Source organism: Petaurus breviceps, unplaced genomic scaffold, assembly GCF_028583685.1.
Source record: "Petaurus breviceps papuanus isolate PSGF00001 unplaced genomic scaffold, PetGlider_PUasm1.0 125, whole genome shotgun sequence".
NCBI classification, from domain to species: Eukaryota; Metazoa; Chordata; class Mammalia; order Diprotodontia; family Petauridae; genus Petaurus; species Petaurus breviceps.
In genome coordinates this window covers 5,582,118-5,602,757 of record NW_027185653.1, presented here as the reverse complement: position 1 = coordinate 5,602,757, position 20,640 = coordinate 5,582,118, and the positions used below count along the sequence as shown (strand labels likewise).

At 38.3% G+C, this 20,640-nt stretch overlaps 1 protein-coding gene and 1 pseudogene across 1 annotated transcript in view; both read right to left on the bottom strand.

Moving 5' to 3' along the window:
• Positions 1 to 20,640, bottom strand: part of TEK (TEK receptor tyrosine kinase) — a 124,205-nt gene that overhangs the window by 12,861 nt on the left and 90,704 nt on the right. The window contains exons 18-21 of the mRNA XM_069090447.1: positions 12,745 to 12,855; positions 9,107 to 9,297; positions 7,309 to 7,422; positions 1,552 to 1,622 (exon numbers count right to left, since the gene is read on the bottom strand). Of these exons, the coding sequence (XP_068946548.1) occupies positions 1,552 to 1,622; positions 7,309 to 7,422; positions 9,107 to 9,297; positions 12,745 to 12,855 (487 nt within the window). The remainder of the gene's footprint in view (positions 1 to 1,551; positions 1,623 to 7,308; positions 7,423 to 9,106; positions 9,298 to 12,744; positions 12,856 to 20,640) is intronic.
• On the bottom strand, positions 16,686 to 20,010 carry LOC138163122 (signal peptidase complex catalytic subunit SEC11C pseudogene; annotated as a pseudogene).

Here is a 20,640-nt window from a genome sequence, read left to right as displayed (position 1 = left end):
AATGGATAACACATAGCATGAGACATACATTTTTGGTTAATATAGAAATTTGCTTTATTTGGCTATACATATTTGTTAAAAGGGTTTTTTCTTTTTCTTTTGTTTTCCTTTTTCTTTTTCTCTATCCCAAAGTAGAAGAAACTAACACTGAAAGTACTAAATTTCTCTTAAGTAGAAGTCTTTGAGTCGAAGCTTGAATACCATTTGTCAGGGATGGGGGTAGAGGGGAACTTGGTTTAGGTACTGGTTGCATTAAAATAACCTCTGAAGTCCCTTTCAAGTTTGGGGGCCTCAATTTTCTCATCTTTTAATAATAACATTAACAATATTAAGACACTCTTCTATAGTACTTTAAAGTTTACCAAATCTTTTCCTTACAACAACCCCATGTTGTAGACAGTGTAAGCACTATTTTATAGCTGAGGTAGGAAAGGTTTGAGATCCTAAATGAATCATGTAATAAAACTAGTAACTGACAGAGTTAATATTTCAACCCAAGACCCCTGAATTCAAGCCTGTGCTCTAAATAATCTGTTGCTAAGGATTCTTTTAATATTCTCAGATTCTACTATTTTCCTTCCATTGACTATTAGTATGTGGCTGAATACAACATTCCTATTTCTCATAAAATAATCTTTAAGATGCTCAGTTATGTTTCTAAAACAAATTGTTTGGAATTATATAAGAAAAGTCCTACCTATACAGAGCATGATAGAAACAGTACTGGATTTTCATTTAAATAACCTGGGTTTGAATCAGTTCTTGTACTTGCTAGTTATGTGACTTTGAGACAGTTACTTAATCACTCTGATTCTCAGTTTCCTCATATATAAAATGAGGAGGTTGTACTGGAAGGTCTCTAAGGTCTCTTCTAGTTCTAAATATATAATCCTCTGATCCTAACCATACCACTTATTGGTTTGTGACCCAAGGAGATCAAAGACAGAGAGGAAAGTTCCATATATAACAATATTCATATATAACAGTTGTCTGTTTTCTGGTGACAAAGAACTGGAGAGAAAGTAGGTACCCATCAGTGGAGGAGAGGTAAACAAATTGTGGCATAGGAACACAATAGAAAATTATTATGTTCCATAAGAAATGACTAAATATGATGAATTCAAGAAAACTTGGGGGAAACATTGTGGACTAAAGCGGAGAAAAATAAGCAGGATGAAAAGAATGATTCACATAATAACCACAACAAAGTAAAGGAAAACATCATTTTGAACAACATCAGAAATGTAATTAACATGGCGGCTGTTGTAACATCAGAGAACTGTGGTAAAGCATGCCTTTCTTGGCAGAGAGATGGTAGATGATGAGAACAAAATGAGGTATACCTTGTCATACATTGTAAATGTCTTAGTTTGTCTTCTTAATTCTATTTTTTTTTTTTTGTTATAAGGGAGAGCTCTATTGGTGGGGTCTAAGGACAATCATTGGCTGATTAAAACAAAGCATTTTAATTTTTTAAAAAGTGATAGTAATGTTTTTGAAAGTAGCCATAAAACATTTACTTAAAAATTTAAATATATATACAGGGCTTACACATCACTGTTCGTTGTATACACACTATAATTTAGTGATTCAATTGCCATCCAACGCACTGGGAGCCTGCCCTAAAAAAAAACCAAAAACAATAAGGAAGCATTACTCACTTTGGAAACATGGAAATTTCTTAGTGAAGAAAATATTATTGTGTCCACTCTGAATTCATTGCTCATTAATATATCCATAGGGAACTATCTACTTGGCATTCTGCCCTGGCATATGTATACACACATGCACACACACATATCTGCCTTGGCAAGGCAGAACTAACTCATCTGCGTGTGTGTGCGCACCCACAGACACACATCCATATAGTCATACCCAGAGGAGAGGTGTAATGGAGAAACAGCCAGCCTTGGAACCAGGAAGACATATGTTCAAGTACTGCCCATCACACATACTGGCTATTGTGACCCTGGGCAAGTCATCTTTCCTTTCAGTGCTCTGGGCAACTCCATAAGATGTTAAGCTTCAGAGAAAGTGCCAACTTGCATAGATAGAGGGAGTTTCCTAATCCAGGAGTTACTGTTACCAATGAAATCACAATCCGGTCTTTTTCCTTATCCCCATTCCTATCCTTATTCCTATCTCTACACACAGACACATTCATGCACAATACATACACACATACACACACACACATATATACATAGACAAACTCATCCTGAGACCACAAGTTCGGTTTTTTAGCATACTTGAGACATATTATGTCTCAAAATTCATTTAGTTGCAAAAGATGTAAGTATTGTTTACTTGATAGAGCATCTATGGGAGGCGGCTTGGTGGCTCAGTGGATAGCACACTGGTTCTGGAGTCAGGAAGACCTGAGTTAAAATCTGACTTCACTAGCTGTGTGACTGAGCAAGTCACCGCCTCTGTGTGCTGTATCCCCTGGAGAAGGAAGTGGCAAGCCACTCCACGATCTTTGCAAAGAAAATTCCATACAAGGTTATGATGGGTCAGGTATGACTGAAGGACTGAACAACAACAAAAGCATGTGTGAACATTCACTGTATGCACACAAACGTGCATGCATGCATACATACATACATATACACACAAACATACATGCATGCCTACATACATACAAACACAGTGCATGCCTACATACATATGCACACACAAACATACATGCATGTCTGCATACATATACACACAAACATACATATACACACATAATTTCCTCGTTTTAGTGATGGAAGAGGAGAGGTTCATAGACAATATTCAAGACATAATTTATAGTAATTTGTATTTGGTTGTGGAAAATAGGTTCTTTCTCAGGTATATTCACTTGCTCAGGTACTCATATATTTGTCTCCTTTGATGTCTAGCCCTTTTTGCCACACTGACATCTTGAGACTGCGCTAAAATGAATGAGGAATGGTTCTCAAACACTTTGTGTAACAGGTGAAGTTTGTCTTCAAGGGGTCTCTCCCAACCTGCTTTAAGCACTTAGTACAATTATGTGTTTTTTCTCTTTCATTGAACAAAAAACATTAAATTGCCAAACAATTTAAACATTGGTTCCTTTCAGGAATTTTTGTTTATTCATTCATAGATTCAAAAGTCACTTTATTGAGTGCCCTATTCTGTACAAGACTTAGCTAAACACCCCCCCCCCAAGCCAGTATTCTCAAAAATGCAGTGATCATAGTAAAAGAAATGAAGTTCTAACAGCAATAGATGATCACAAATCTAGAGCTGGAAGGAAATCTCATAAGTCATGTAGTCTAACATTTTCATCTTACAAATGAAGCAGAGTAGCTAAATGGAATCCCAAGATCACATAGAAGTGGTAGAATCAGGATTAAAACTCAATTTCTTTGCCTCCAAATGGTGCTGCCTTTTTTCTGCACCATCTCGGGTCTTTCCTCCTCTCTAAGCCCCCTTCTGGGTCAGCTTTGATGCTATTCTTTTTTTCTTCCTGAATCCTGAATATTGCTTTTCCCCATATTTTATCCTTTGCTCTCTTATACATTCTCCTTTGGCAACCTTATGCATTCTCATTGCTTCTATTAAGTAGATGACTTCCAAATTTTTACCTTCATCCTTGACTTTCTGAGATCCAAACCACATCTCCAACTATAAAATATCTCCTACAAAATCTACAGTTTCTCTCCACCTGGAATTATCCATAGATATCTCCACCAGAATCACAAATTCAGCAGGTCCAAAACTACATTGATCATCTTTCACCCAAAATCTCTTCTATTCCTGGCTTCACTATTTCTGTCTCTGGAAGCAAAATTCAACCCAGTCAAGTGTGTCTGAAACCTCAGTCTTTTCCCTTTCTCCTTTCACTGGTGCTGTAAAAAAAAATAGTATCTTTAGTCAGTGGATATGAATCCTTTATAGCCTAGCTCCAATACTTGGATAAGTCCCCTCTTTGACCCTCAGTTTCCACATCTGTAAATTGGGGCAGTGACATAATTGATCTATAAGGTCCCTTGCAATCCTAAATAAAGCCTTTGACACTCTTCCTTTTGTCCTCTCTTTATGCCATCATTTTAATAATAATTATTATAACTGACATTTATATTGCAATTTAGAATTCTCGAAGTTCTTTATTTTGTTCCGTTGTGTCTGTCTCTTTGTGATCACAGTTGAGGTTTTCTTGGCAAAGATACTAGAGTTGTTCACCATTTCCCTCCTCGGTTCATTTTACAGATGAGGAAACTGAGGCAAACAAGGTTAAATGACTTGACCAAAGTCTCAGAATTAGTAAGTGTCTGAGGCCACATTTGAACTCGGGAAGATGAATCTCCCTGCCTCCAGGTCTGACGCTTCATGAACGGCGCCATCTACCTGCCATGAAAGTACTTTATATACATTATTTTATTTGAACCTCATAAAAATCTTGTAAGGTGTGTACTGCATCGATTATTGTTATTCCCACTTTAGAGACAGAGAAACTGGTATTCTAAAAGAGGTGTCTTGGCACAATTGAGTGAACCCTAGATTTATAACCAGAAGACCGAGGTTCGAATCCCACCTCTGACACTGAAAGCTTCATGGACTGTGGCTAGCCACCCAATCTCCCTGGGCCTCAGATTGGATAATCTTGGATAATCCAGTCCTCAACTATAAAATGAGAAGGCTTTCAGTCTAACTCAATGGATTACCTATGTTGAATTAAGCAGGATATGAGCCTAGATCTTCCTAAGTCCAAAAATCTGTCTGTTATGTCTTATAGACCACTCACCTAAATGCACTGATCTCAGAACTCAAAAAGCTGAGTTCAAATCTGGCCTTGGAGAGCTGTTTGACTATGGGCAAGCAATTTTGTGTCTCTCACGTCATTTTCTTCATCTGTAAAATGGTGATAATAGTAGTACGTACTTCCCAGTGTTGTTGCAAGGATACAATAAGACGTTTGTAAAGTACTTTGCAAACATAGAAGCGCTAAGTAAATGCTTGTTGTTGTATTACCATTTAGCCTGTTTGGAACTCCAGCTAGATTATTCACAGTCCCTGTGCATAACCTGCGTTTTGTTCCTCTCTGCCTTTTTTCAGTCTTCTTTATGTCTAGAATTCCTTTCATCTTTTTTTTTTCCTGCTAAAATCCTACCCATCCTTTAAAGCCCAACCCCCAAATTGCCTCTTCTATGAAGACTTCACTGATTCCTTCCACTAAATAATGAAAATTCTCCTCCTAACCCAGAAACTCATACAATACTCCATCTGGACATTATTTGCTTCTTACATTTGTGTATATTATGCCGTGTTAGAGTTATTTATGTACATCATATCCCCCTACTAGACTATAAGCTCAAGGCCAGAAATTCAATCCTTCCTAGAGCTTAGTATAGTTTTCTGTATGTGATACTTCCATAGTGAATATTGTAGGACAAATACATGTCACCAAGGTCTACATGGAGAAGGATTTTTTTCTTTTGCACGCTGGTCCCCCTTAATGCTAGTTTCTTCCCTCTGAGGTTTTCCCCAATTTATCCAATGCACATATTGTTCGTTCGAGTTATTTACATGGTCTCCTCCATCAGACGGTTAACTTCTTCAGGAGAGTGATTGATTTTGCATCTGTTGGTGTCCCTGTCGTCCTGCTCAGTGTCTGGCACACAGCAGGTACTTAATAAAAGCTTGTCAGTTTTACCTAACTCGAAATCATATTAGGGATGCAAGTATACAACATGCATGCATACATGGATGCATATATATATGTGAATCCATGTATACACACATATGCATGTGCAAGCACATTAAACATGCGTTTAATTCGTGGATGTTGGCTTCGTGGTGTGGTATACATGTACATGCATGTATACACACTCTGCATGTGACTTTACATATAGATGACTTTTTAATATATGACTAAATGCATATATATTCTTGTCCTTAGTCTTGCAAATGCTTTGAAAAAAAGTACAAAAGCAATCAATTCATCCTCAGATCTTTGTGAACGGATTGTATTTCTAAATGTTTTCCAGATGGATATAATCTGAAATGCTTTTTATACAGTGAAAGCTTCTGCCTTTATCTAGCTGTGTAAATTCTTCAGGTATCAATTTATACATCTATAACATAAGAATGTTGAAATTAAGTGTCATTTGAGGTCCTTTCCAGAAGCATAACTGTAGGGTCAAGCCGAATCTTAAAATATAGCCAAAGATTTTAATCATTTTGAATATGGGCAGAGGAAACAGATCAATACTGCCTCCTAGTGGGATACCTATTTTCTGCCTTCCTTGCACTCTGTTCCCACTATACTGAATTTTTCCTTTCTAGTTTAGGTATTGTGCTCTGTTGGTAAAGATACTCTGACATTTTAGTGAAGTGGCAAGTGGGTCATTCTTAGGAGGGTTCACCAAAAATGAAAGTCCAGCAGATTCACCCCCCAAAAGCATAGTAGATGAGTATTGTCATGGAGACCTGGCTTCAAATATCACCTCAGACATTTACTAGGTGAGTGACCATGAGCAAGTCAGTCTCAGTTTCCTCCACTGTAAAGTGGGAATACAGCTTGAAAAAATGAAATCCATATATTTTGCCAAAATTGATGTTTTCTCTTCTCATCACAGAGACAACATCTGTATATTGCTTTGTAAACCATAAAGTAATATGAAAATAGTATAATGATGATCACAGACTAGGAACCTATTCTCAAGATATAATAAATAATAGTTGAGATTTGCATAGTAATGTTTTGTGAGACATCTTTTAATGTTAGGCTTTCTGGTTACTGCTAACATAATTGCTTCTAGTTTCTACTTCCTTTAATTTTTGGAAGCATTTTATTTTATTTTATATTTTGGAAGCACTTTAAATATCATTGTTTCCTTTATGGTTACTGTGTATAAGATATAAGTACTTCCTGGAAATTCTAGGCCATACAAATGTGAACTTGGTGTAAATTCCAGGCCTTTGTCTATTAACCAAGCTAATTCAATTCAATTTAATTAAGCAAATATTTGCTAATTACCTAGTATGTGCCAGACTGTCCAGGGCAATGAGGAGAAGGACAAAAATGAAATGGTGCCTACTTGCAAGGAATTTACATTCCACCAGATTGCTTGACATTGGTTTGCTATTGATCATCTCAGCTTTATAGACTCTCTGACTGTTCTTGAAGTCACATAGAGAAACAGATTACAATTTATTTGAATGGATATTTGTTAAGTGAAGATAACAAGACTGAGGAATTCACAGTATAATCAACATTAAAAAATAATACCATGAGGAAAACTTCTTGTAGGTCCTTTTGGAAAAAACATCACTGTTGATGAGACGCGTCCTTACCATTGTCTTCTTGACATAGACTTCTTGACCTCGGGACAATCCAAAATCTGCTATTTTGGCTATGTAGTTTTCTCCAACCAAAATGTTTCTGGCAGCCAAGTCCCTGTGGATGAACTGGAATAGAAATGCATATATATACATTTACATATTTTCATTTGGATTGTTATTGTGTCAGGCCCATTTCAACAAACCAAGGGGCCTGAAGGCTGGGATCTGGGTTAGAGAAGACAATATGTTAGATTGTGGTAAGAACATAGAAAATGAAAATTCGGTGGACTGGATTCAGCTGGACTACTGTATCTCAGGTGAAGTCACTTTAAGAGGGTTATAAAGTCATGTATGGGCTATCACAGTAATCGAGCAATCAATATGTATTTATTAAATGTATATTATGTGCCAGGTGCTATGCTGCGTGAGAGGGATACAAGTACAAAAAATCTAAGTAATTCTTACTTACAAGAAGCTTTCTAATATTGTGTTTGGGGAGAGAACACTAAGTACATGTAAAAAATACATAACACATAAAACATAAATTATATATATATATATATATATACATATGTTTATAGAAACATATACATAAATGTATGTATATAAGGCAGTTAGTTGGTACAGTGGATAGAGTCCTGGGACTGGAATCAGACTGAGTTAGACCTGATTTCAAATCTGGCCTCAGATACTAACTGTGTGGCCCTGGGTAAATCACCTAGCCCCAGTTTGCCTCATTTTCCTCATTTGTAGAAAAGGAATAATAATAACAACTCCCTCCCAGGGTTTTGGTGAGGATCAAATTTGTAAAGTGCTCTGCAAACTCTAAAACCCTATATAAACACACATGTGTCCATAAATTCACTATGTGTATATATGGATATATATATAAATATATATATATACATATTCTTTCCCTTCTTATAACATCTCTCTCTCTCTCTCTCTCTCTCTCTCTCTCTCTGTCTCTCTCTCTCTCTCTCTCTCTCTCTCTCTCTCTCTCTCTCTCTTTCTCTCTCTCTTTCTCTTTCTCTGCCTTCTCCCCCCGCCCCAGGCTATTATAAGGAGGGAATGAATGATACCATGGAGATCAGTAGATAGATAGAGGGCTGGCCTTAAAGTCAAAAGGATCTGTCTTTGACAAATGTGACCTCTGGATAAGACATTTAACTTTTTGTGGTCTAGCAACTCTTTAAGGTTCTGAATTACAGATAAGTTGCAGCCTGCACTCAGGTTGGTATTTCTGCACCAGGAATTCCCTATACCAATGCAATCAGAAGTTGACAGGAAAAAAAATTAAATCATTTAGGTCCAACTTAGCAACTTACCATTACAGTATATGACTTGGAGCCTAAGTGACCTGAAAGAGTTAATGCCTTGCCCCAATTATCCCAGAAATTAAAGCCAATAATGAAACTTACTAAACACATCATAGTCAGTAAAAAATATCAGTCACACAGAGTGTATGTAGTTTGAAAGAGACACATACTAGGGGCAGCTAGGTGGCTGGCCCTGGAGTCACAGGGACTTGAGTCTAAAGTTGGCCTCACAGTAGCTGTGTAACCCTGGACAAGTCACTTAACCCTAATTGTCTCCAAAAGTAAATAAATAAGTGAAATTGAAGGAAGACACATACTAGTAAAGAAATTGAGGTCTGGAGGGGGAAATTGTGGAAATCAATGAAAGAAAACAGGTTTGTTCCAAAACAGCTATCTTTAAAAAAAAAAAAAAACATAACACTAAATTCTGAGCTAGGCAAAAAAATTTTAATCAAAGAAGATTTGTGTGGCACAAAGTAATCAAGGCAAACCTGCTTTTGACTTAAGTAGTCCATGCCCCTGGCCACATCTGCAGCAAAGTGCAGCAACTGTTGGGAGGACAGTGTAGAAGCCGTGCTATTGGCAATGGCGAATGCTGGGTCTGTCTCCAGCACTCTACTCTTCCGCAGGAAATCAAGTAAGTTTCCATGAGGGGCATACTCAATAGCGAGGTACAAATACCCTGGAAGAAAAAGAAGACATTCCTTCAGCTCTATGTGGATTCTAATATACAAGATGTCCCGTGTTCCCTGTTGTTAAGGGGGCCCAGGTCAAACAGGGAGTGAGTGGTGCCATTCATAAGGAACTTAAGTCTTTCCTTAATCTAACAATCTGGGTAACTCAGTAGGATAACTGCAAGGTAGATGAAATCAAGTTCCCATTCCATATTTGCCATATGTAAATATAGGACCTATTGATACAATGGAAAGAGCCCTGGTCCTTGGTTCAAATCTTGCCTCTGATACTACCAATATGACTTTGAGCAAGTCAATTAGCCTGTCTGGGCCTCAGTTTCCTTATCTGTAAAATGGAGAGGTTGAATTTGATGACCTTTGAGATTTATCCAGGTCTAGATCTCTGATCCTATAATGTATGACTTCTGTTGTATCTGTGGAAGAATAATAGTATCCTCTCCCCCAAATTGCCACAAAAGAAGAGATGGGAAAAAGGAGAAGTTTTCTGGAATGCGTTTATTCTCTCAGAAATAGTGCAATGGAATTAACGTCTTTCTTAAAAAGCACAGGTCCTACATCCAGACAAAACTTTGCTTGAGGGAGATGGGTTTTCAGGTGCATCTCTGTATTAAGTAAAGCTAAATAACAACAGCTGGTTATGTGTGGATATATTTCTTTCCCTGGGTGAAGGTGGCAAAGAGACGAAAGGCTATAGAGAAAAAGCATCACATTAGAGAATTTCTGCACTTGAAAACTTTGGACAAATGGTCACTTGTAGGTAGCATTTTTAGTGATCTATCATTTCCCCTTAGACACCAGAAAATTCATTGCAATGATGCTAAATTCAAGTTGTCGTTCCTCTAAAAAGTGAAATCCATATAGTTTGTTGAAATTAAGAAGTTTTCTTTTCTCATCACATTGGGAAGCAATGTGCTTTCCTCATAACATTGAATTTCAAATCACATAAAAAGTAACATACAATAAAAAGGATTTTGACTATTTATATATATATAATGAAGTGTATCACAATTTTAAAAATTTTAAGCAAAATTTTGATTTCAAAGATTAAAAATTTAAAGCGCTAGCTGTAATTAAAATATCTTTGAATTAAGTTTTGCTTTCAATATAAGAAGGTACATACATAAATAATGTAAGGAATCTATTTTCTCACTTCTCTTTTGTCCTCCCCTCCCCCCCATTTTAAACTAGTATTTGAAAAACTGAAATAAAGTTGAAACGTTGATAGATCAAAATTAAAGTAGATACAGTCTAGCCTTTATTATCATTTGATTAATTGCTGTGGTCAAGATGGCCAAGAACTGTACCATTGTTTCTGAGAATCACCTCCCACCTTCTCTTCTTTTTTTTTCCTTTTTTAAAATAAATGTCATTGTCATTTTTAACTTGAGGGAGGTTGTTTGGCTTTACCATTGGCTTAGTGAGTGATTTTTTAAAAGTGTTTCAGATACAGGTATTTTTAGTTTAATAAATTGAGGAAAAGGAAGAAGTCCTGGCTTCCGTTGTTGGTGTTTGTGTTGCAGAGTCCAATAAAGTGTTGCCAAGTTTGTAAGTAATTGCCAGATGAGCAAACGATTCCATGCAAAATGAAGTCTGTGACAAGCTTTAATGTGAAGTTGAACCCATAGAAGATTTTTATCACCTATTCATACTCAGGCTCATTGAGTGAAATTTTTCTCATGATGCTTCACATAGGAGGGACGCAACAAAAATTTATTGAATACCTTCACTGGACTAAGCTGAGAGACTGAGTTGCAAGGCCAACTTTGTCACTAAGTGGCCATGTGACTAGAGGCATATTGCTGAACCTTCTGGGAGCTCATCTGCAAAAAGGCATTAGACTAAATTTCTAAGGTCTTTTTCTACTCTAAAATTTAATGATTTTAGAGTTAACATTTAAATTAATGTTAAAGGCTTATGCTTTATAGGGTTTTTAGGATAAATGAGAATGTGTGGGAAAATACTTTGCAAAATATAAACATTATAATGCTTTATTATCATTTGTCTTTGTGCTACACAAAATTCTCAGAAAACTCAGGTGACCCAAAGAGAAGAGAAAGAATGTGTACTGGTTCAAGTTGGCTGCTATCATTCAATCAATTAACAAGGAATTATTAACTACCTACTACTATGTCCCAGGCATTTAGGTTCTGGGAAGACATAGATAAAATGAAAGTCTCTACCCACAAGGACCTTACATTGTATAGGAGGATACAACATGTACACATATTAAAAACCATATACCAAAGGTAAGTACAAGATAAATTTGGTGAGGGGTCACTAGAAGCTAAGTGCAGTGATGGGGACTGTGTGGCCTTCTTGGTCCTTGGGTGGGGCTTTTTGACTGAGTCCAGGATTTACAGAACAAATCCTTTTATTAAGGGGATTTATTCTTTGAAGTTTGAATTCTATCAAAGGGCCACACTTGAGGACCTAGAGGGCCACATGTGGCCTTGAGTCCATAGGTCCCTCACCCCTGATAGGGGTTTAGGGTGGGGAGAGTCTGGAAAAGCCTCAAGTGAAAGGTGGAGTTGGACTCTGAAGGATGCTAGAGGTTCAAAAAGGAAGCTCGGGGTCAGTCTCTGCAAAGGCATGAAGAGAGGAAGTGGGATGTCATGTGTGAAGAATAGTCTTTTATAATCCAGTGACTATAGAGTGTGTGAAGCACATGATCACTTCATGACTTGCATTCGGGAGCACAAAAGGCATCATCAGAGACGTGCTTGCCTGGAAAATGAGGAGGTGAATCTACTATAAAAGAAGTTAAGGGATAACGTATGGATTATCTAGTGCTACACCAGGAACAAGAATTATGAAAGCTTCCTGATTGTTAATTAGGTTCTCTACAGAGAATTTATGGAAAGACATGGACCAGAATGTATAAAGTGAGAAGGCATGGGAGGACTGAAATCTGCTCCAATGAACGGAATGCCCACACCCAGAAAAACATATGGCCATGCAAGCCTAAAAGTACATGTTAAGGTATTATTGTTTTTGTGAGTGATAACTATCAATTTGGGGGTCAACAAGGCTTAAAAATTACTGGAATAGTTTAAATTGGGAAGAAAGGAGGAGGTTTTAGGAATATCAGAAAGGACACATGAATTACCCCTGTCTCTAGTAGTAGCAGTCCTTTAGAGGTAGTGACAGATGGGAAATACTTCTGTGAGTGTTTGGAGTAGGGGAAGCTGGTGGTGAGTTCCCATAAGCACCATTGAATAAATATCGTTGAATAAAACCTGAGATGCTAGTATTCCAGGATTAATATCTAGTCATACAACACTTCACTATGTATCTCATCAATTAGGAGATGTACCCAACTTTTTCTTGAGCATTTAGAATGAGAGTCATATTTTTACCCACATTCTTGATGATTATTAACTGTCTAGGTTCTGATTAGAATCTATATTTTAAACTGGCAGTAAAAAGTATCCTACCCCGATGTTCACATGCTCCCAGTAGATTGATGATATTGGGATGGTGTCCAAGCTTACAAAGTACTTCCAGTTCTCCAGCAAAGTCCCTGTGGTCATCTTTGGAAGCATATTCTGGAGGGGGGAAATGTCATTGATTGAAATCCCTTTTTCAATTCCATCTTTTCAGAATCAACTGTCTCTTCCCCCTCATATATACCTTGATCTCCCACTTACCTTCAAGTCTTAGAGAAAAATTAAACCAATAAATTATTTTCAGGCTTTATCTCATGCAAAATCTTCAGAGGACCCAATGGCTAAACTGGGATATTTTTTCTGACTTTTCTAGCTTTGTAATTAAATCTAGTGACAGGTAGGCAGTGAACAATCTACTAGGGAACAGGGATGGAATAGCTCTGACAACTGGAATTAACAACTAATCCATGAATATAATGTCTGTCCATAGTTTTGACTTTCTATATATACCACTCCCTAGATCTCTTATAGAAGATGCCAGAGACAAGGCAAAATGTCTAAATATGATCTAGTCTTTCTGCTCCTTCTTATCTACGCCCATACTTCTGAGCACACCAACCAGAGAAAAGCATCAATTACAGGCATGAGGATAAAAATGTAAAGCTCCACAGCGGGAGTTCTTAATTTAGGGTCCCCGGACACCCAAGGAGTCCCAGGATAGATTTCAAAAAAAAAAACATTACCTTGATTGAGAAAAAAATTACATCTCCTTTTCCTCCACCCTCTAGCTGAAAGGTAGCATTTCAGTTATGTGAAAACATTCTGAGAAAGGGTCTGCAGGCTTTCAGACTCCTTTTATTTTCATACTTTTAGTTTTATTGATGTGTTTTGGTTTTATATTATGTTTACAGATTACTCGCAGTTTGTGAGAAGTCCTTTGCAACAAAGTAAAACAGGTAAGTAAAAGTAATAATGATATAGTGAACTCATCTAAAAGATCATGTGACATTTAATATCTATAGCAGCACCTTCCATTTAGAAAATAGCAGAAATCTCTATTTTCTATCTCTCCCACTTCACAACCTATTGGAAAAAAAGGCAAATTTCCTATTAAAAATGTATAATTAAATGGAGCAAATCCCCCCCAAGCTGTACACAAAAAAAATGTCTCATTCCAGCACAACCCTAGGAAGACTATCTCTAAATGTTTAAATCTTATAAAAATACATTAAAAATTTGCTATTACCTCCTCCTCAAGGTCCATATTGTGCAACCTTATAAAAAAATAAAATTTTCCATAATTTAAAATCTTTTGTATGGTGGTGGGGACCTTATTCTAACTTGCTTGACAATAAAATTATATTCCAAAGTGTCTTCACTGTTCTACTGTAGTACAAAGTTCTACTTACCTAATGAATCTGAGATCTTACTCTTGAGGATATGTAATGGGAATGCAAATTTGGAAGATCTCCCCTGCCCCTAGGCTAAAATGCACCTGAAGCCTGGGGAGGGAAGCTTGTTTTTCAGTAGATACTTCTTGATTGGCCAGTGGGTCAATAAGGTTGTTACATTCTCTGAGCCAGGAGAAGGCTATATAAGCCCTGATGTGCAGCTTTGTTTTGGGACTCACTTTGGGAAGTGTTCTGTGATTTGATCTGAATTCTGGGAAGCCGTTGTTGAGAGTCCCCCGGCTTTGAAAAACCCAGATGTGGAAGCCCAGATGTTGACTGGGTATGGATGTAATGGTTGGACAGTTTGGAAAGCTGTCTACTTGATCTGTTAATGTCTTGATAATTCTGTCTGTATATTTTGAAGTTTGGGGTGCTGACCTTTTTCCCCTGAACAAGGTAAACGATATATGTCTGACTGATTAAAGTAAGCTTGTTAATCCATTTTGAGTTGCTTTCCTTTAACAAAGCAGATCCAAGAACCTGTATGGGCAGCAAACCCTGAGGACACACTTGGGGTGCTTGCTGCTACAGGATATTGCCTACAACTGGTCCATGTCATCTCATCTTGAGAAAATCTTGTGTCTGAACACCTGTAAATTCTCCATAGGAGGTCATCTCCACATAATTGGGGGCCTTCCTCTAACCGTGTGCATATAGCAGAAAGGACAATGGTGACGACTTGTAATTCCTCCTGTCCCACATGATTTTGATCTCTACAGCTAGGTTTGAAAGTTTTCCACTTCATATGCCTTGGAGATTATGAGTATCTTGGATGGCAACATCTATTAAAAATATTGTTCTTAAGTTTTTATGACTCAGTGTTGTATCCAGAAAATTGTGAGCCAACAGAGGTTAAATGACTTATCTGAGGTCACACAGCTGGCAGAGGTGGGATATATTCTCTCATTTTCCTTTCTTAATTGCTCAAAATATCTAAGCATCTTCATTCAATAGCTCTTCTTTTCCTCTGGTCACAGAGAAGTATCTCTATTACTAATTCCTCTGGACTCTATCCCATACTATCTCTTCTAGGGGCTTGTTCTCTATTGGCATTTTCCTATATTCCTACAAATACACTTAGATCTCTTCAGTACTTAAAAAAAAAGGTTTCTGTTCCATTCCTCTCTTTGCTTTTACTGATAAATGTATTTTTTTTAAAGCAATCAGGGTTAAGTAACTTGCTCAAGGCTACACGGCCAGTTTTTTCTGGGTGTGGTGCTAAGTATCTGAGCCCGGATTTGATCCCCAGGTCATCCCAACACTGGAGCCAGTGCTCTTACTTGCTGAGCCATCTGGCCGCCCCTGATAAATGTATTTTAAAAAAAAAAATTTGCTTACTTCTAACATTCATTTTTAAAAATTTTGAGTTCCAAATTATCTCCCTCCCTCCAGCCTCTCCCACCACATTAAGATGATAGCAATTATATATGTGAAGACATGCAAAGCATATTTCCATATTAGCCATGTTGTGAAGGAGGGGGGAATGCAAGAAAAATAAAGTAATAAAGTATGCTTCAAGCTGCACTCAGAGCTCAGCTGATACATGACTCCATTCCACCACCAACATCCCATTATCACTTCAGTGTCTCTTAATTTGGCTTCTGCCCTAACCACTCAACTGAAATGGTTCTATTAAAGGTCACCAATAACATCTGAACCACCAAAACTCACACTTTTTTTTTCAACCTTCATCCTCCATGATGTCCTCCTTCAGTCCATCCAATTTTCCTCATCCTTCTTGACTGCTTCTGACACAGTTGACATCTGCCTTTTAATAGATTCCCTTCCTAGTCTCAGAGACTTTTCTAACTCCTCACTGTGAATATTGTCCTCCACTCTCTTCTTTTCCCTCCCTAAAATCTCACATTTCCTGACCTTTTACAGTTTCAGATACCACCTCTAGCTGACTTAACTATTCTTGTCTGTGCCACCAGTATCCCATATTTGAATCATTGTGGTAACTTTGCCATTACCTTTGTCTTCACCTCTTATACCCAATTACTTTATAAAATAATGTCAATTTTTACTTGGTAACATCTCTCAAATCCATCTGCAACTTCCACTACCCCCATAAAGCTTCCATTCAGAAGTGCAACAACGGTGGAAAAAAATGAGTGTTTGGTTTGGGCGTGTGACGCAGAGGAGTAGAGAAAGCATTTAACCCACATCGACTATCTCAGTGAAATAAGTTATGCTGCGAAAGTCTCATTGCCATCTACCTAGTCTATTCTAGTCTTCTTACCTCGACTCTCCTTCCCTCCCCTTTGCACCCATGTATTATATACTATACACTCACAATACTGGCACCAGAGTAATCTTTCTCAGCCATAGACCTGACTCTGCCTTTCTTCTGCTCAAAATTTTTCTAATGACTCTTGTGGAGGAATTGGTCCTTGAAAACCCGAAATTAATCACAGGGAAAGAGAGAATGCTGAGATGAAAAAAATGTAACTCACAAACCATTTATTTGGACAAGGCAAAAAGATCTGCATGCTGTTCTCTTTTCTATAGAAAATGGAATATTTCACATAGATTAGTTCATCTTTTTTCAGTTAAATGCATTTTGGAACAGTCTGAAGAATCGTTTCCCATGTTAAGATTCACATTTGCACCCACTGCATCCAAAAAAGCATGCCTGAATTTTGGAGAATCGTTTATGGTTATGGTAACCATTCCAACCCATGCCAAAAATGTTTTTGTTCTTTTTACAACATCCTTCTCTTCTAACCAGTTTTTGCCTTCTTTGTACAAACCTCTCTCATAAACTTCTTTATTAGCTCCTTTAGTTCCATCATCTTTTTCATTAACTTCAATGATTCTATAAACTATAGGATATCTCTTCCTTTAATTTTAAAGACAATGATTCCTCTAGCTCTAATAGGCTCTTCTTGGAATTTGTTAAAAAGGTCTCCTCTATGAAATGCTGGCTTCATACTGTAACTCAGAACCACTACAACAGGGCTTTCATTCCCACCAACATCAAGCCATCCTACATCATTAAAAGCAGAAGATGAAATCATGGCAACGTTTAAAATTTGGTAATACAGCTGGTGCTTATTCATCTTCCTTAGTTCCCCAACTAAATATGTGACCCTTCCCTGTTTAGGGAAGAAGAAGGGGATGGAGCAGGTTAGCGGGCTTCAGTTTTACCACAGGTCTTTCCCAGTCTCTGTACTTATTGGAAATGCAGTTAATGAATTAATGAGGAGACATCTTCAAGAAGGGGGAGGGAGAGAGACAGAGACCAAGCAAGTGAAGCATTTTGCCAGGGCATTATTAATTATGACTGAGATCTCAGAACTATAAAAGATAATGACAATAACCTTTTATTTAACTTCCCAGAGGAGGGAAGTACCATTTTATACTCAGAAATCCCTCTGGGCAATGAGTAGTAGCAGGGTGAAAAGGACAAATAGAAGTGATTGAATGACCCTGATTGCTTGACCCATTGCTGCCCACCAAATAAAATTTAAACTCCTTTGTAAGAATCTTGACAGTCTGCTCTACCCAGATTTCTAGACCTGTGTGTGTCTCCAGCTTTTCAGGATATCTCCACTGAAATGTTCCACTTGCATTTCAAATTCAGCACATCTAAAACCAAATTTGTTATATTCCACCCCCTCCTCAATCCTACTCCTTCTTCAGTCTTCATTTTGTTTGTTAGTTTGTGGCATCATTTAGTTTACCACTTTCAAAACTTTCTCACATCTTTGAAGCCTTGCCAGACCAGCAAATGGAGCTGGTGAAAAAAGCTTTACTCCATTGTGCTAACATCTGGGCAGAGGTGGGGGAGGAAGGCATTTTCTCCCCTTGGAGAAGCACAGTGTCCTTGAGGGAATGGACATCATGTCCCTAGTCACATCTTGTACTCTCACACTGATCCATACTTCACAACCTTCCCTAGGCCATTCCCATCATGGCCCTGTCATGGTGCCACCACTATGGCCCACAGGGCCTGCTTTCCAACTAAACGCCCAAGAGAATGAAGGTCAGACCTTCTCCTTTGTCAGCTTGACCACGCTCACAGGACTTTCTTCTGTCCTATTACAGCCTGCCACCACTCCTGTCTCCCAAATGTTTTTGCCTCAGGTGAAGATATCTCATTATGTCTTTAAGACTTTCCTGTCACTGTTCACCTGTGACCTTCCCTTTTGACCTATAAATAGAACTTTGTTTTACTGCTTAAGTTGCTGTAACTCAAAGGGCCATCATTTACATCACATTAGATAATGGTCAGTTTGGTAATGAAGAGGAAGAGGGTTGATTTTTCTTCAATTAGGTGCAAGAGAAACTGAAACAGGGTGGATAGTGGTGGTGGTGGTACAAAGACAGACATAAAATCCATCTCTGTCCTGAGAGAAAATTAGCAAATTAAAAAAAAGAGGTAGGTGGGGTAGTATCATGGAAATGGGAATTTAAAGAACTTCCCTGCACCTTAATAGGCCTAAGGGAATTTGGAGATCTTTTCTGTTTTGAAAGTTTTCCCTGCCCCCTAATAGGCTAAATGTAATCACAGGTAATAGGGCAGCAGGTCCTGAATGTAATCACAGGTGGGAGGAGCTTGCTGAAGGGTGGAACAGAGCCCACAGGAGGCTGAGTCACCGCAGTTAGAGTTGGAAGGAGGAGACAGCTAGGTTGGTGAGTGTTTGTTTGTGAGAAGGCTAAAGAATGGTGTGGCTTCCTGCTGAGTTGTGGTTTATGAGCTTCTTTGTTGCTATGATGGATTCAGTTTCCTGGTGTTGGGATGTGGCTTTCTGGTGTCTGAATAAATGTTTTGCTTCTGTCTTCTATATGGAGAGTCTATTATATGTTGTGATTAAGAACTGTGCCAGCATATTCACATTCACTGTTGATGCTGTGAATATTGCATTGGCTCTACATTTGGTGATGAGGATGGGATCATGAAATATCAGACCTCTATTTGGAGGCAGAAGGGCTTTAGAAGAAAAAAAATTGATATCCCAGGATGGGAGGATTTACCTTACTCCTCCCTGGTGAGAGAATGGGCTAAAAGTACAGGGTTCTGTGAAAACTAGGAACTGACAGAAGGGAGAACCTAGAGATTTAGAAACACGTTGGCAAGGAATACCAATAAAAGCAGGGAAAGAGCTAGCAGGAGTATGTAGAAGAGGCTGGGCCTCACTAACAGGTTACTGCATTGTATATAAAAGCGGAGAAGATAAAACTTGCTGAAAGAGAAAACTCAGATGGAGAGGGAGTTGGCTGTGTTACAGCATTCAGGCTTTCCTTTAGAAGAGCTAGCTAGAGAATCTCAGGCAGTAAAAGAAAAAATTGTGAATTTAGCTAAGAAAAAGCAAAAAGACTAACCAGAGGAATGTGCATGCTGCCCTAATACAGACTGAGCCTAGTTGCCCTGGCAGACAGCTGCCAGGAGAGTGTGTGGGTAGAAAATAAAACAATGTTAGATGAGGAGGATTTTATAAGGGCAGAAGTTCACCCCATACTAAGAAGAAAGCAGGAGAACGACAGGGGCCAAACAGAGTTCAGGCAGACAAATGAGGATTTCACTCAGCAAGAGGTTACTGAAATATTAAGTCAATTCGCCCAAAGGATGGGAGAATCAGTGTCTTGGATGTTGAGAAAAATGATGAAGGGGCTGGACAATTCAAGCATGGATTGCTTTAAATTTATAGGTTTTAGTCAAAATCCTTTTGTACAGCAAACTTTTAGGGATTACCATATGCTAGGGGGCAACAATACAACCTATCTGCTGTCTTAGAAGCAGATGGATGCAATAAAATGTATCCCACTGATTCTAGGTGGCCTCGTGGAGCATGGCCTGGTATTCACTTACGGACTGTACGAGAAAGTTAAAGGGGGAGGTCATGAAGCCTGCTATCATGGTCAGAGACGCAAACGCATACCACAATATCCCCTCAGCAGTTTCTCACAGACATATCATAGTGAAGACGACTCCTCCTGCTTATCAGCACCTATTTCTGAGTCTACTAATTGGTGAAATAGGGAAGCATCTTTCCACAGCGCTGGATAAGATTTCACAGCTAAGTGACTTACAAAAGTGGGAAAAAGAAAAATTTCCTTGAGAGAAAAGAGTGGCCAGTGGATTCAAAGTCAGAATAGATTAACAAGAAAGGAATTGTTTACTGCTCTCTTGAGAGCAGGGGTAGATTTTGGAAGAATTGATGGTATTCCAGCTAATGAACTATAAAAAACGTAGCGAGAAAAGGGACTTAATATTAGATGGAATAAAGAAGTTAGGATCTCAGGGGCGGCCAGGTAGCACAGCGAGTAAGAGCACCGGCTCCAGTGTTGAGAAGACCTGGAGATCGAATCCCGGGCTCAGACACTTAGCACCCACCCAGAAACACCTGGCCGTGTAACCTTGAGCAAGTTACTTAACCCCAATTGCTTAGGGGCGGCCAGGTGGCTCAGCGAGTAAGAGTACCGGCTCCAGTGTCAGGACAACCTGGATCAAATCTGGGCTCAGATACTCAGCACCACACCCAGAAAT